This window comes from Eschrichtius robustus, chromosome 11 (genome assembly GCF_028021215.1).
Source record: "Eschrichtius robustus isolate mEscRob2 chromosome 11, mEscRob2.pri, whole genome shotgun sequence".
Classification (NCBI taxonomy): domain Eukaryota; kingdom Metazoa; phylum Chordata; class Mammalia; order Artiodactyla; family Eschrichtiidae; genus Eschrichtius; species Eschrichtius robustus.
In genome coordinates this window covers 67,495,325-67,510,487 of record NC_090834.1, presented here as the reverse complement: position 1 = coordinate 67,510,487, position 15,163 = coordinate 67,495,325, and the positions used below count along the sequence as shown (strand labels likewise).

Sequence of the window (15,163 nt, the reverse complement as noted above, 5' to 3'; positions counted from 1 at the left end):
TTTAGATGTGAGTCTTTCAATGTATTTCACTATACTACCAGTATATTCTTTCCAGGAAGAATTTTTGTTTAATTGGAATCTCTAATTCAGGTCATTTTTGAAGTAAAAAAACAATACCTCCATTAGTTATTAACACTACCAGAACTAGCAGGCAGTACTCATCTGACCTGAGATCTAGTAAAGCAGCCCAGTTTCTAAAAATTCCACTAAAGATTTTTTAGGAAAGGACTCAAGAGGAATTAACAGTGTATGAGAGAGAAGTCTATAGCAGAAGACAGAGAAATTAGGTAGTTCAATTTAGTACACTCTTCTCCAAGAGGAGATCTGAAGCCACAGTGTACACCCAAGGTGATGATAAAGATCACAAATCTGAGGTTTACCTCTGCTGCCCCATCCTCTGACCACTCTGTCCCCTTGTCCCCTTTTAGTCACTATAATATGGCTTCTTTCTATCCCTATCAATGTTATGAAATAGCTTTTTCAAAAAGATTCTGTGGTAGACACAGAGCTGCACCACTCAAGAAAGGAACTGCTGCCCAGCTACAAGGACTGTGGTTAGCTGAGAGCCTCTAGTTATTAGTACTTCCGGGGTCCACCTCAGCCAATGACTAAGCAAGCTGGTGACACCATTTCTGCCCAGGGTGGACGTCCTCTAACAGGCCATCTTTGCTCCAGAGCTCCTGCTTTTGTTAAGTCTGTATCATGACTGGACAGCTCCTTTTCCCAATCCTGTTTCCTCTCTTTTTTCCCATAAGCATTTCTTCCCAATAACCCTTTTGCACTCCCAGCTCTGTCTCAGCATCTGTTTCCTGGAGAACCCAACCTGGGATAGATACCTTCTAAACAATTCACTCTCCCAAGTCTCTGGCACTGGGCAGTCTGGATCATCCTCTCAAGACTTTTTTTGGTCCCATGATATACTATTTTCTAAATTTCTCAAAGAACTTACTCTATCTTGGTCTACCTTTATGGGGTCACCTCCCTTACCCTTCATTCTCCCAATCTGGACATTCCCCAAAGCCCAATTTTGAGCCCCAAGTTCTTAAAAAAGTGCTTCAATTCTGAAAACATTAAGTCACCTTAATGACTCTCAGATCCCTTTCTGGTCTTGACCTATCAACTGAGCTCTGGTTTATATCACTAAGATGAAAGATTTCTATGCTAAATTTGCCTCACATCCAAAAAATCCAAAGGAGAGTTCATTACCTTTCTCCCCAGAACAGGTTTCCCACCCTGATTCTAACTTTGGTACCACCATTCCCTTAACAACAAAACTATGGACTCTCCTATTCTTGTACTTTTTAAATTTATAGTTTGTCCTATTTCTGGATCCAATTCAGCCCCCTGGCCCAATGCCATTCCTCTCTCCACTGAGTGAGCTTCTCTGTTGGCTAACCAGAGAATGTGGGACTGGGGAAACAAGGGCTCCCTGCCCCCAGCAGCAGCTCCCATTCTCCGTTCTGAGGCCCTAACAAAGACCACTCACCAGGATAAGACCGTGGTAAACATATCGAGCTGACAAAGTTCAATTAGAAGGCTAAGCCTTGAAGATCTTGTCTGCTATTCCACATTTCGCAAATGAGGAAAATAAAGCCCAGCAAGGAGAAGAAACCTTCCAGGGTCACACAAATAACAGAGCAGAGACAAGTCTCCTGACTCCCTAACCAGTGTTCTCTCTCCTGACACTTTTTCCTGTGCCTCCGAGGGATTTACTTTCCAAATCTTTCATCACAATTGTTCTTATAGAGGAGCTTCACACATTTCTTAAGGTCAGTGACAACTGTTCCTCTAGAAGCATTCTCTGACCTAACTCCTCCAATCCTCACCACAGGCTAGGTAGGTTCCCTTCCTCTGTGTTTCCCAGCGCTATGTACTTTATATCATATTTGAATTGTTGGTTTGCTGATCTATATCACTCACAAGACTTCAAGCTCTATGAGGGTAGGAAGCATATCGGTTTTGATTCCCCTGCCACCTTCCCAGTCTAGCACGCATCAACTTTCACAGCAGTCCCCCACTTGGTCTCCCGATCTCCAGCCTCTCCCCTCATGTCAACACACCCACATTGTTAGAATAATCTCAGAACTCTACCTCTGTCATATATCTACCCAAAAAGTATTAATAACTTCCCCTCTTTACAGGATCAGTTCTAAACTACTCATTCTAACATAGTCAACAAATACATATTAATCATCTATTCTGTACAAGAACGAAACCGTCTAAAATGTAACCCCATCTTCCTTTAAATCCTAATTTTCCACCATGCCTCAAATTAAACACTACTCCACCCAGAGTATATCCTTACTGCTCACAAATACTCCAAGTTTTAGCTCCTGCTCTTATCCACAATGCCACCATCATACCTGTCATCTTTCTGTGACTATACTGGACAAGATTTGCCCCATTCCCTCCAGAAGCAGCTGACATTCCATCTCCTCCATGAAACGTTTCTTGTCTACAACTGTCTGCATCTTTTTTTTTTTTTACAGATTTATTTAATTAATTTATTTATTTATTGTTTGGCTGAGTTGGGTCTTCGTTGCTGTGCGTGGGCTTTCTCTAGGTGCACGAGCGGGGGCTACTCTTCATTGCGGTGTGCGGGCTTCTCATTGTGGTGGCTTCTTTTGTTGCAGAGCACGGGCTCTAGGCGCGCGGGCTTCAGTAGTTGCAGCACGCAGGCTCAGTAGTTGTGGCACACGGGCTTAGTTGCTCCACGGCATGTGGGATCTTCCCGGACCAGGGCTCGAACCCATGTCCCTTGCGTTGGCAGGCAGATTCTTAACCACTGTGCCACCAGGGAAGCCCCTAAAACTGTCTGCATCTTTTTCTCTATTTCCTTTAAACTTCTACAGCAGCTCCATCTGACGGAAATATCATGCAAACTACATATGGAATTTAAAATGTTTAATAGCCACATTTTTAAAACACAAAAAGAAACAGGTAAAATTAATTTTACTAATGTATCCAAAATATTATAACTACAACATGTAATCAATATTTTTAAAAGAGATATCTTACATTATTTTCTTGTACTAAGTCTCTGAAATCCTGTGTATATTTTATATTTACAGCACATCTCAATTCAGACTAGCTACTTTTTCTTTTTTTCTGTTTTTTAAAAAATATTTATTTATTTATTTATTTGGTTGCTCCAGGTCTTAGTTGCAGCAGGCGGGCGTTGCGGCATGCGAACTCTTAGTTGCAGCATGCATGTGGGATCTAGTTTCCTGACCAGGGATGGAACCCAAGCCCCCTGCATTGGGAGCACAAAGTCTTATCCACTGTGCCACCAGGGAAGTCCCATGGACTAGCTACTTTTCAGTGCTCAATAGCCAGATGCGGTTAATGGCTAATGTACTGGACAGCATGGCCTACAGACCTCATTTTCCACACTTTCTAGAACTTGCTTATACGTTATCTTGTTGTAGTCATTTCATGTATTATCTTCTTTACTAAACTGCACACTCCTCAAGGTAAGGGACAATGCTGTATATTTTTCACTTCCCCAGAGTCCCTAGCAAAAGGTATAGATTAAAACCTTCAAATTTATATACTGTTTTGTAGATCAATTTTCTTCAACATCAGTGTTTGGTAAGAAACAGTTGGCTAGTAAATGTTCTGTTGTAACACATAGAGGTTGTGAGCTCCATCTATACAAGCAAGTATACTGTTAAAATGTCTTATTATTCCCATTTAACAGCGAGTCCTAAATACAACAAGCAAAGCAAATTCCCCAAAATCACCCCAGTGAAGAACTTCAGAATTCCAACCTAGTTCGATCTAACAGCCTGGTGTCCCATTATCTAACAGCATTTTCTCAAATCATCACTGAAGGAAGTCACTGAGAGTCAAGTCAGCTGCCTACCAGCTCCTGCTCTCAACTCCAATGTAACAGCATCTGCCTGAGACATACAACACCCTATGAACGAAAAGCACTGATGAGGAATGGACTGGGAGTTTGGGGTTGGTAGATGCAAACTATTACATTTAGAATAAATAAACAAGGTCCTAATGTATACCACATATATAGCAATATCCTGTGATAAACCATAATGGAAAAGAATATAAAAAAAGAATATATATATGTGTATAACTGAGTCACTCTGCTGTAGAGCAGAGATTGGCAAAACACTGTAAATCAACTATACTTCAATTAAAAAAAAAAAAAAAGAACTGATGGAGATGTGCTGCCTGGTAATGCAGGTAGCGCTCCATCCTCCCAGAGGTGCCTACCCAGTGAAATATAATACCTTCGACATTGTCTATCTGACAGAACAACTTTTATCCTAACTGCTGTCACTTCTGGTTGGTAAGCCATTGTGGCTGTAAAGCTAAATATTCCTAAGGAAGCAAAGGGTAAAGAAGGCATAGAACCTTGAGACGAAAAAACTAGTTTTTCTGATATTGTAGAAATCTCTTCCTAACTGTAAGATCTCCTTATATGAAATTTGACTATATGCAGATTTACTCCCAAATACCTTTCCACAATTAAAAATTAATTTCTGAAAACTGCAGTTTCAAGTAGACACAGATTTTGGGTTAAAAAAAAAAAAGGAATCTGAAGGTAGAATAAGAAGAAGGAAATAAAGCAGAAAGCAGAGCAGAAAAATAGATTTATGACATGAAGCCTTGGGAAACATAAAGGAAGCTGAGGCAAAGACTAACTTAGACTTACGTTGCAGGATTTGGATTCCAATGTGTTAATAATCACTGAGGGGATTACAATAACCCTCCTGGGGGGCGGGGTGGGACGGGGAATGAGAGGGCAAACTGAATAAGTGAGAAAAGGTCATTCAAAGCCTCTTCCGTCTCTAGCTTCCAGTTACTATGCACCTCTGGGACTGCAGTAAGACCCCAAAGGAAATACAAAATGGGGACCAGGAAGGTTAAGAGCCTCTGAGTCATAAGATTAGAAATGCACTGGCTGTTAAGATGGAAGGCCACACACACAAAAGTGCCTCGTGGATTGAATATAATCCTCAATAAAGCAAAAGTTTACATATATTTCTAAAAAACAAAAACTTCCAGTCTATCTTACTGAAAAGTTTCTAGCAAGTAAGAAACGGAAAAAGGAAATAATCCAGAATCCATTATTACCATTTTAAGATTTTTAAATGTCTCTTACATGCCCTTTATTTGGAGAGCTGTCTTTACTGTTTCATTTTGGTGAGATACAAAAAATATTTATAAAGACTTTCACAGGCTCGCTCGTGAGTCATGCTCTGGTTCTCTAAATGGGTTTTTTTTTAAATTAGATTTTTAGAACAGAAACAACTTTAACCACAGGGGTTAACAGAAACATAACACTAAAGATTAGGGAGGGAATACTATACATGCCAAGTTCACAAGAATTAACCAAATCTTTTACATTGTGTTTCACACAATAGAAGCCCTTTACTGCAACTTGCTTCCTTTATATTTTCAACAGACCACTGGCCTGGCTCAATTACTTTTTTTTTTTTTTTTTAAAGCTCAAATTTTTTTTTTTTTTTTAAACTTTGGGTTTATTTTTATTTATTTATTTATGGCTGTGTTGGGTCTTCGTTTCTGTGCGAGGGCTTTCTCTAGTTGCGGCAAGTGGGGGCCACTCTTCATCGTGGTGCACGGGCCTCTCATCATCGCGGCCTCTCTTGTTGCGGAGCACAGGCTCCAGACGCGCAGGCTCAGTAACTGGCTCATGGGCCTAGCTGCTCTGCGGCATGTGGGATCCTCCCAGACCAGGGCTCGAACCCGTGTCCCCTGCATTGGCAGGCAGATTCTCAACCACTGCGCCACCAGGGAAGCCTCAATTACTTTTGTAACTAGCCAGATTAAAAATTTTTGAAGCTAAATGCCTACATGGGAACAGAGCACATGACATTATTCACAAGATACGCAAATCAACTGCAGGGCAAAAATTAAAGAACATTTAGTTGAAAATCTATCATTGAGAAATGAATAAAGATTCAAACTACCCATGTTGTTCCTCAATTTTTTTTCATTTACATCCTCACTAGTTGTGAGCTCTTTTACTTCAAAAGGGCACAATTTAAAACAAAACAAAACCCTCATTTCTAAAAACAACAGGATAAGAGTGCAGAGCCAATAAGCTTACTCAAGACATTTCCAGCACTGACATGTAATTCACACTGCAACCATAACTGTAAAGTAAAATTATAACAGATGTTTGAAAACTATCACTAGATTTTGCTATATTTAAGAAAACAACACTAACTATAACAATAAGAGTACTAATTTTAAGATACTTTTTTATTGAAGTATAGTTGATTTACAATGTTCTGTTAGTTTCAGGTGTACAACAAAGTAATTCAGTTATATATATACAGATATATATTCTTTTTCAGGTTCTTTTCCCTTATAAGTTATTACAAAATGTTGAATATACTATATATATATTATGTATAGTAGTGTGCATATGTTAATCCCAACCTCCTAATTTATCCTTCCCTCCTCCTTTCCCTTTTGGTAACCACAGGTTTGTTTTCTATGTCTGTGGGTCTGTTTCTGTTTTGTAAATCAGTTCATTTGTTTTTTTTTTTAAGATTCCACATATAAGTGATATCATACGATATTTGTCTTTCTCTGTCTGGCTTACTTCATTTAGTATGATAATCTCTAGGTCCATCCATGTTGCTGCAAATGGCACTATTTCATTCTTTTTTACGGCTGAGTAATATTCCATTGTGTGTGTGTGTTTGTGTGTGTGTTATATATATATATATATATATATATATATATATACACACTACATCTTCTTTATTCATTCATCAGTCAATGGGCATTGTAAACAGTGCTGCAACAAACACTGGGATGCATGTACCTCTTTGAATTATAGTTTTCTCCAGATATATGCCCAGGAGTGAGATTGCTGGATCATATGGCAATTTTATTTTTAGTTTTTTAAGGAACCTCCATACTGTTCTCCAAGTGGCTGCACCAATTTACATTCTCATCAACAGTGTAGGAGAGTTCAATTTTAAGGTACATTTTGATTTCTGGAAGGAGTACAAAAAAAAACTAGTAACAATGGTTACCTCAGGGGCAGGTAACTAGTGTGGGCCAGGGGTTGGAGGAAACTTACTTTTCACTTTTGTAAATGCCCTTTAGGACATTATGCATTTTATACCATATGTATATATGAACTATTCAAAAAGTTTCTTTTTGATGTACATTTGTTTAAATGATAGGCTTCATCTTTTCAACTTCTTGGAATTGCATGTATTTCTAAGTAACACTGGAGGTTTAGTACCTTTCTGCAAGACCATCAGAATTCTAAATAATTTGAAGATAATTTTTAAACACCAACGGAGAAAAATGCTTCTCCTTCAAATAATATGTCCAATACCTATTTCCCTTGTGACTTTTGCAAATTTACGTAACCTGAAAGTAACAATGTCTGTTTCAGATGGCATATTAATAAAGTTTACTAAAATATGGAATCCACACACAAATGTCCCTCATTAAAAAAAAAAAAAAAAAAAAAGACAAAAGAAGGGCACAAACATCAAAACCAAGGGAAAAATCGGTGACAAAAAAGTTCAATAATGTTTACTCAGCCGCCTACATGTATGGAGCACCTTCCTATAGATATAAAGAAAAGTGTCCATCAAAATCTCTCCCAGTAGCTTTTAACTGCATTCAAGATGAACATAGCCTTAAACTACACAGTTTTTTCTAAGGAAGGGCTATTAATGAACACAAGTATAAAAGCAAGTAAAGAATGTGTTTCTGAAGATTTCTCTTCCACCATAAGCCTACTGCTATCTACTTCAGCAGCTGAAAAGTAGATCTCTACACAATTAGAACAAGTTTAACTTAAAACAATAACTTAGTTTTTAGTATCCCTCTGTATTCCAGCCTGAAAAATAGTGACAGCAAATCAATGACAATTACAAAAATGAGTTGCCGGCTTCCCTGGTGGCACAGTGGTTAAGAACCCGCCTGCCAATGCAGGGGACACGGGTTCGAGCCCTGGCCCGGGAAGATCCCACATGCCGCGGAGCAACTAAGCCCGTGCGCCACAACTGCTGAACCTGCGCTCCAGAACCCACACGCCACAACTACTGAGCCCGCGTGCCACAACTACCGAAGCCCGTGCGCCTAGAGCCCGTGCTCCACCATAAGAGAGGCCACCGCAATGAGAAGCCCACGCACCTCAACAAAGAGTAGCCCCCGCTCGCTGCAACCAGAGAAAGCCCGCGCACAGCAATGAAGACCCAACACAGCCAAAAATAAAAATAAATAAAATAAATAAATTCATTAAAAAAAAAAAATGAGTTGCCTTCTAAAAATCCAATTACAGATTAAGCTAATACAGCTAATGACTGCTATGGGGGGTGCACGGGCTGACTGTGCCGGTGGAGACCTATACAGCTACAACTCAGGTAGGGAGCCAGAAATGCCACAACTGGAGCCAAAGAGACAGAGGTACCCTGGAGAGGGTGCACAGATTGCCAGGAGGAAGCTCAAGGAAATCACAGGGAATGTGGGAGGAAGAGGGAGAAAGAATCAAGGTAAGGAAAGTGAGGCAGAGTTGGTTCCCTATTTGTTGGAGGGCGTGGAGGTGATAAGGGGTGTTCTTTAATGAAGATCAAGATATTGACCTGCAATGACCTCATGCCCAGCTGTTTTAACAAGAAACGTCACTGTGGCTAGAGGAGGGGTCCCCAACCCCCAGGCTGCAGACCAGTACCGGTCCGTGGCCTGTTAGGAACTGGCCGCACAGCAGGAAGTGAGCGGCAGGCGAGAGAAGCTTCATCTGCCATTCCCATCGCTCCCCACTGTTCGCACTACCACCTGAACCATCACTCGCATTACCGCCTGAACCACCCCTCCCCCCACCGCCGCCCTGTGGAAATACTGTCTTCCACAAAACCAGTCCCCACTGCCAAAAAGGTTGGGGACTGCTGGACTAGAGGACAACCCAACATCTGCTACTATAGTAGCTTATGTAAGTCACAAGTAGTTTGTAAATTCTGTATTCTGTATTTTTATCTTAATCATAAGTTTAATGAAAATCTATGTTTGCCTCAACAAATATCTTTTATTTTTAATAAATTTTTTTCTCTTTGGCTGCGTTGGGCCTTCGTTGCTGCGCACGGGCTTTCTCTAGTTGTGGCGAGCGGGGGTTACTCTTTGTTGCAGTGTGCAGGCTTCTCATTGCAGTGGCTTCTCTTGTTGCGGAGCATGGGCTCTAGGTGCACGGGCTTCAGTATTTGTGGCACGCGGGCTCAGTACTTGTGGCTCACGGGCTCTAGAGCACAGGCTCATATAAGTTGCGGCGCTCGGGCTTAGTTGCTCCGTGGCATGCGGGATCTTCTCAGGGATTGAACCCGTGTCCCCTGCATTGGCAGGCGGATTATTAACTACTGCACCACCAGGGAAGTCCCAACAAATATCTTTCTTATGTTAATTTTTTCTTTGTATTTTAAGTTTCAAAATTTATACAGATGGTAATTTTTGTTTTACTCAAAAATATGTTATTACTCTTCAATAAGTGGTGCTGGGAAAACTGGACAGCTACATGTAAAAGAATGAAATTAGAACACTCCCTAACACCATACACAAAAATAAACTCAAAATGGATCAAAGACCTAAATGTAAGGCCAGATACTATAAAACTCTTAGAGGAAAACATAGGCAGAACACTCTATGACATAAATTACAGCAAGGTCCTTTTTGACCCACCTCCTAGAGAAATGGAAATAAAAACAAAAATAAACAAATGGGACCTAATGAAACTTAAAAGCTTTTGCAAAGCAAAGGAAACCATAAACAAGACGAAAAGACAACCCTCAGAATGGGAGAAAATATTTGCAAATGAAGCAACTGACGAAGGCTTAATCTCCTTTAATATGAGCTGCTCAATATCGAAACAAAAAAACAACCCAATCCAAAAATGGGTGGAAGACCTAAACAGACATTTCTCCAAAGAAGATATACAGATTGCCAACAAACACATGAAAGGATGCTCAACATCTCTAATCATTAGAGAAATGCAAATCAAAACTACAATGAGGTATCACCTCATACCAGTCAGAATGGCCATCATCAAAAAATCTACAAACAATAAATGCTGGAGAAGGTGTGGAGAAAAGGAAACCCTCTTGCACTGTTGGTGGGAATGTAAATTGATACAGCCACTATGGAGAACAGTATGGAGGTTCCTTAAAAAACTAAAAATAGAACTACCATTCAACCCAGCAATCCCACTACTGGGGATATACCCTGAGAAAACCATAATTAAAAAAGAGTCATGTACCACAATGTTCATTGCAGCTCTATTTACAATAGCCAGGACATGGAAGCAACCTAAGTGTCCATCGACAGATGAATGGATAAAGAAGATGTGGCACATATATACAATGGAATATTACTCAGCCATAAAAAGAAACAAAACTGAGTTATTTGTAGTGAGGTGGATGGACCTAGAGACTGTCATACAGAGTAATACAGAAGTCATACAGAAGTAAGTCAGAAAGAGAAAAACAAATACCGTAGGCTAACACATATATGTGGAATCTAAAAAAAAGAAATGGTTCTGAAGAACCTAGGGGCAGGACAGGAATAAAGATGCAGACGTAGAGAATGGACTTGAGGACATGGGGAGGGGGAAGGGTAAGCTGGGACAAAGTGAGAGAGTGGCATGGACATATATACACTACCAAATGTAAAAGAGATAGCTAGTAGGAAGCAGCCACATAGCACAGGGGTATCAGCTCGGTGCTTTGTGACCACCTAGAGGGGTGGGATAGGGATGGTGGGAGGGAGATGCAAGAGGGAGGGGATATGGGGATATATGTATACGTATAGCTGATTCACTTTGTTATACAACAGAAACTAACATACCATTGTAAAGCAGTTATACTCCAATAAAGATGTTTTTTAAAATGCTATTAGTTAGTAATAAAATTTAGGTATAAAAAATAAGCTTTTTGGCTTGTGGTTGCCAAGTGGAAGGGGAGGTGAGAGAGGGATGGATTGGGAGTTTGGGATTAGCAGATGCAAACTATTATATATAGAATGGATAAACAACGAGGTCCTACTGTACAGCACGGGGAACTATATTCAATATCCTGTGATAAACCGTAATAGAAAAGAATATGAAAAAGAATGAATATATGTATAACTGAATCACTTTGCTATACAGCAGAAATTAACACAACACTCTAAATCAACTATACTTCAATAAAGTAAATTTTTAAAATTAAAAAAAAAATTTTTTTAAGTAAGCTTTTTGGGGACTTCCCTGGCGGCACAATGGTTAAGAATCCGCCTGCCAATGCAGGGGACACGGGTTCGAGCCCTGGTCCGGGAAGATCCCACATGCCCTGGAACAACTAAGCCCGTGCGCCTAGAGCCCGTGCTCCGCAACGAGAGAAGCCACCGCAATGAGACGCCCGCGCACTGCAAGGAAAACCCAACGCAGCCAAAAGAAAAATAGTAAGATTTTTGTACTAAACTGGGGGCCCTCAAGGAAAATATTTACTAATTATAGCAGTGACCCAAACACATTTATCTAAATGAGTACTGTACTGCAAAGAAATCTCCTTAAAAGTCAAAAATAAATTTATTCCCAAGATGATGCCAATACTCCAAACTTTTCACAACTTCTCTTCACAAAAGAAGAAATAATGTAGTTTATTATAAGCTACGGCAGGGAAGAATCAATATCATAACTTTACAATCTCCAAAATATATGTACATAGTAATAATAAATTAACTCTCAAAGATAACAGACGATGTTTTCCTTGAAAATCTCTTCTTCCTCAGCGCCAGTGTTGCCCCAAAGTGGTTCTTATATCCCATTTCTGGTCCCCTGGCTTCCATTCTTCCTCTCACCACCTACTCTAGCCATTCCCCAAGGCCACTGTTGAACCTCTTCTCTCCTTTTTCCAAGCTTCAACTACCAAGATCCTGTACCAACAGCCCCACACTTACCCAGGGACATCATCTCCAGCTAAACGTCCATCCATCAAAAACTCTTTCTTATACATACACACAAACACACTCATATCCTACACTCCAATCAAAATAAGTTACACAGAAGTCCCTATAAATGCCTGATTAATTCCTGTGGCCTGCAGTAGTTCACAAGGATCCCTTAGAGCTAAAAGCAGTCAATAGATACCCATTGAAAGAATGAATGAATGAATGAATAGGATGGGCTTAATCCTCCCCCCATTTCCACATAATCACATTCTAGCTTTCTTCAGAGGCAATTTCAAAGCTTTTTCATGAAGTAATTCCACCAGTAAAAAGTACTGGTCTCTTCCTCTAAAATCTCATGGGCTCTTATCTTCTATCACATTCAACATCTTCCTCTCCATAGTATTCCTGTACTTCTTATCTCTACCACCAGATCTTACATTTTTTTAAGGATAGGGTAATTGTCTAAGTAATATAATCTATATATATACACAGAAAGACAGAGAGACTTCTCTAACGGTTGCCTATTCTTTTAGTTTGCCTACCAACATTTAAACTCTTTGAAGGCAAAAATTCGTATGTTTCTTTTTCCGCCACCTTCACTATCATATCACCCTTAGAATTAGGCACAGTATCTAACACATGAAGTGTCACCACTCACGTCAGAAACTGTGAAGGTAATTCAAAAAGACAAGTGTCAAAACTATTTTAGAATGCCCATACAGTTTTCCAAAGAGATAAATTTTAACCTCAATTTGGGTATGTAATTTTTAGTCTGCTATTTAATAAATCAATTGTATGATATTTCCTCCAAGGAGATATTAACTCTTAAGAGCCTAAAAATACTTATCTTTTTATGAAATTAGCATGGTACCTTACACAAAGTATACGCAAAAGGTTATTTATGAACAAATGAATGAATGAGCAAATTTAAGGCAAAATCTCCATTCCTAGCCAATGGATCAATGAACCTCGAACTTTAGAGTCAAAACTCCAAAAAGGAGAGAACTAAATAGAAACTTTTTAATATTTCCAATTCCAGAAACACTGGCAAGATGAACAGAACTGAATCAATCCCAAAATCTCTCAGTTAAGCAGACAAAGAGACAAAATACAACTGCACATTTGCATTATCAACATCCTGTGGGTAAAAGCTATGAACTAGGATTTAATACTTCCTGCCAAGCCTGCAGTCAAGAATCCTCTGGACACGTTTTCCATAAGCAGCCACAAAGACAATTTTGAATGGTGTACAACAAAAGTAATAGAAAATATTTCGTTAATGCCATCAATTGGAAGAGAAAAAATAGTGAAAACAAACAGAAACCAAATAGTAAAATGGTAACCCTAAATCGAACATCAATAATTAAATGTAATTGGTCTAAACACACCAATTAAAAGATTGTCAGAATGGATTAAAAAAAAACAAGACCCAACTACATGCCATCTACAAGAAACTCACTTTAAACATAGTGGTATAGGTAAATTAAAAGTAAAAACAGTGAAGAGTAAAATGCAACTCTATTCATAATCACCAAAAATGGAAATAACACAAATGTTCTTCAAGGGTGAATGGATTAACTACGGTACATCCATACAATGGAATATTGCTTAGCAATAAAAAGAATTATTGATACATAACAACATAGGTGAATCTCTCAGGCATTATGCTGAGCAAAAGAAGTCACTGTCAAAAGGTTACATACTGTATGACTCCATTTTTATGACACTGTAGAAGAGACAAAACTATAGCAATTAAGAACAGATCATTGATTGCCAGCAGTTGAGGAACAGGGGGGCAGCATGAGGGAACTTTTGGGGATGACGGAACTGATGGAACCCTGATTTTGGCAGTAGTTATACAAATCTATATATGTTAAAACTCAGAACCATCCACCAAAATAGTCAATTTTACTCTATGTTAATTTTAAAAATAAAGTCAAATAAAGATTAAATGGATGATCTCTATGAATCCTTCCAGACTATGATTTTATGAATGAGAAAAAAAGAGGAGGGTAAAAGGAAAACAGGCAGAATGCTAAGTCCTACTGGCATAAAAGCCACTAGTCATAAGAACCTCCTGATTACTGAACAAAATATACAAAGCAAACTCAATCTTCAGAAATTCACTCCCAGAAGAGGCTAAGAAAACCAGACATTCAGATCCAAAATGTGTATATTTTTAAATGCCTATGAATGGCTCTTCTTGTCTGTTTCCATATTTTACACTTTCAAGAAGCTGCCAATTTCTCCTGGCTAAATGCCACTTACCCTGCTTGGGGTTACTCAATTTACAAGCATTCCTTTATTTATACCTTATACGCTCATTTAATGATGGGGTCTTTGGCAGTCACAATAAAGACTCTGCAAAAGCACTTGCTTTTGCAAAGTGCCAGATCAGAGCTCCTCACCCGGAAACTAAGGTCCCTGCGGGACACGGCACACCCTCGATTCGTTCCAGACCTGAGGACGCTAGGTCTTCCTCCCTAGTCGGAAAGGGTACCCCACCGCCAAAGCGCCCCAAAATTGGAGGCCGCTGCGGGCCGGGCTCTGGGGCACTTCTCCCTTCTCGGAACTGCCTGGTTGCCTGGAGGGCAGCTGGCCGTTTTGAGAACTGCCCCGGCGCGGAGCGTGCCCCTTAGAGGGCTCTGACCAGTCACCTTGGGCAAGTCCCTTCCTCTCCCAGAGCGGGAAGGAAACTTTGGATAGGTTTCCTGAGGGAGCTTCCCACCGCCCTCTCCGAGTCAAACTTTCTGGGCCTCCCGCGCCAACAGGGAGACCGGCTCGCCCTTCAGAGCCCTCACCCGCGCCGTCCCTTGCTCACCAGGAGCCCTGAGGGAACTAACGCACCGGTCCGAGCGCGAGGCCCGAAAGCAAGAGGGAGGCGAAAAATGCCAAATCCCGGTCTCGGCTCCCTCCACCCCGAGCAGGCCGCTCGGCCGCATTCCGGTCCGCCATTCCCTATGGTCACCGCCCGCCTGCCCGCTTCCACCCGGTGGTAGTAGAGCACGCGCCGGGGAGGGGCGAGTGCGGGCCCGGGGGAGGCGGGTGCGCCCACCTTGAGCTGGGACTTGGAGACCTTGCCGCTGTGGTCCAGGTCGAGCGCGGTGAAAGCATGCCAGATGGCCTTGAGCAGCTCGTCCTTCAAGCCCCCCATGGTCGCGGCCCTGATACCCCGGCTGCCGCGACTGTCCTGCCAGCCACTCGGCGCGTCTGACACCCCTGGGCCTCTGCC

At 40.7% G+C, this 15,163-nt stretch overlaps 1 protein-coding gene across 2 annotated transcripts in view; it reads right to left on the bottom strand.

Moving 5' to 3' along the window:
- SWAP70 (switching B cell complex subunit SWAP70) overlaps positions 1-15,163 on the bottom strand; it is a 77,273-nt gene extending 62,110 nt beyond the window's left edge. Inside the window, exon 1 of one of the 2 annotated variants that reach the window (XM_068555610.1) lies at positions 14,987-15,163. In XM_068555610.1, coding sequence (XP_068411711.1) covers positions 14,987-15,085 — 99 coding nt within the window. In that variant the 5' untranslated portion in view covers positions 15,086-15,163. Of the gene's footprint in view, positions 1-14,778; positions 14,879-14,986 lie in introns of those variants that run through there. The other variant, XM_068555611.1, reaches the window with a different exon arrangement.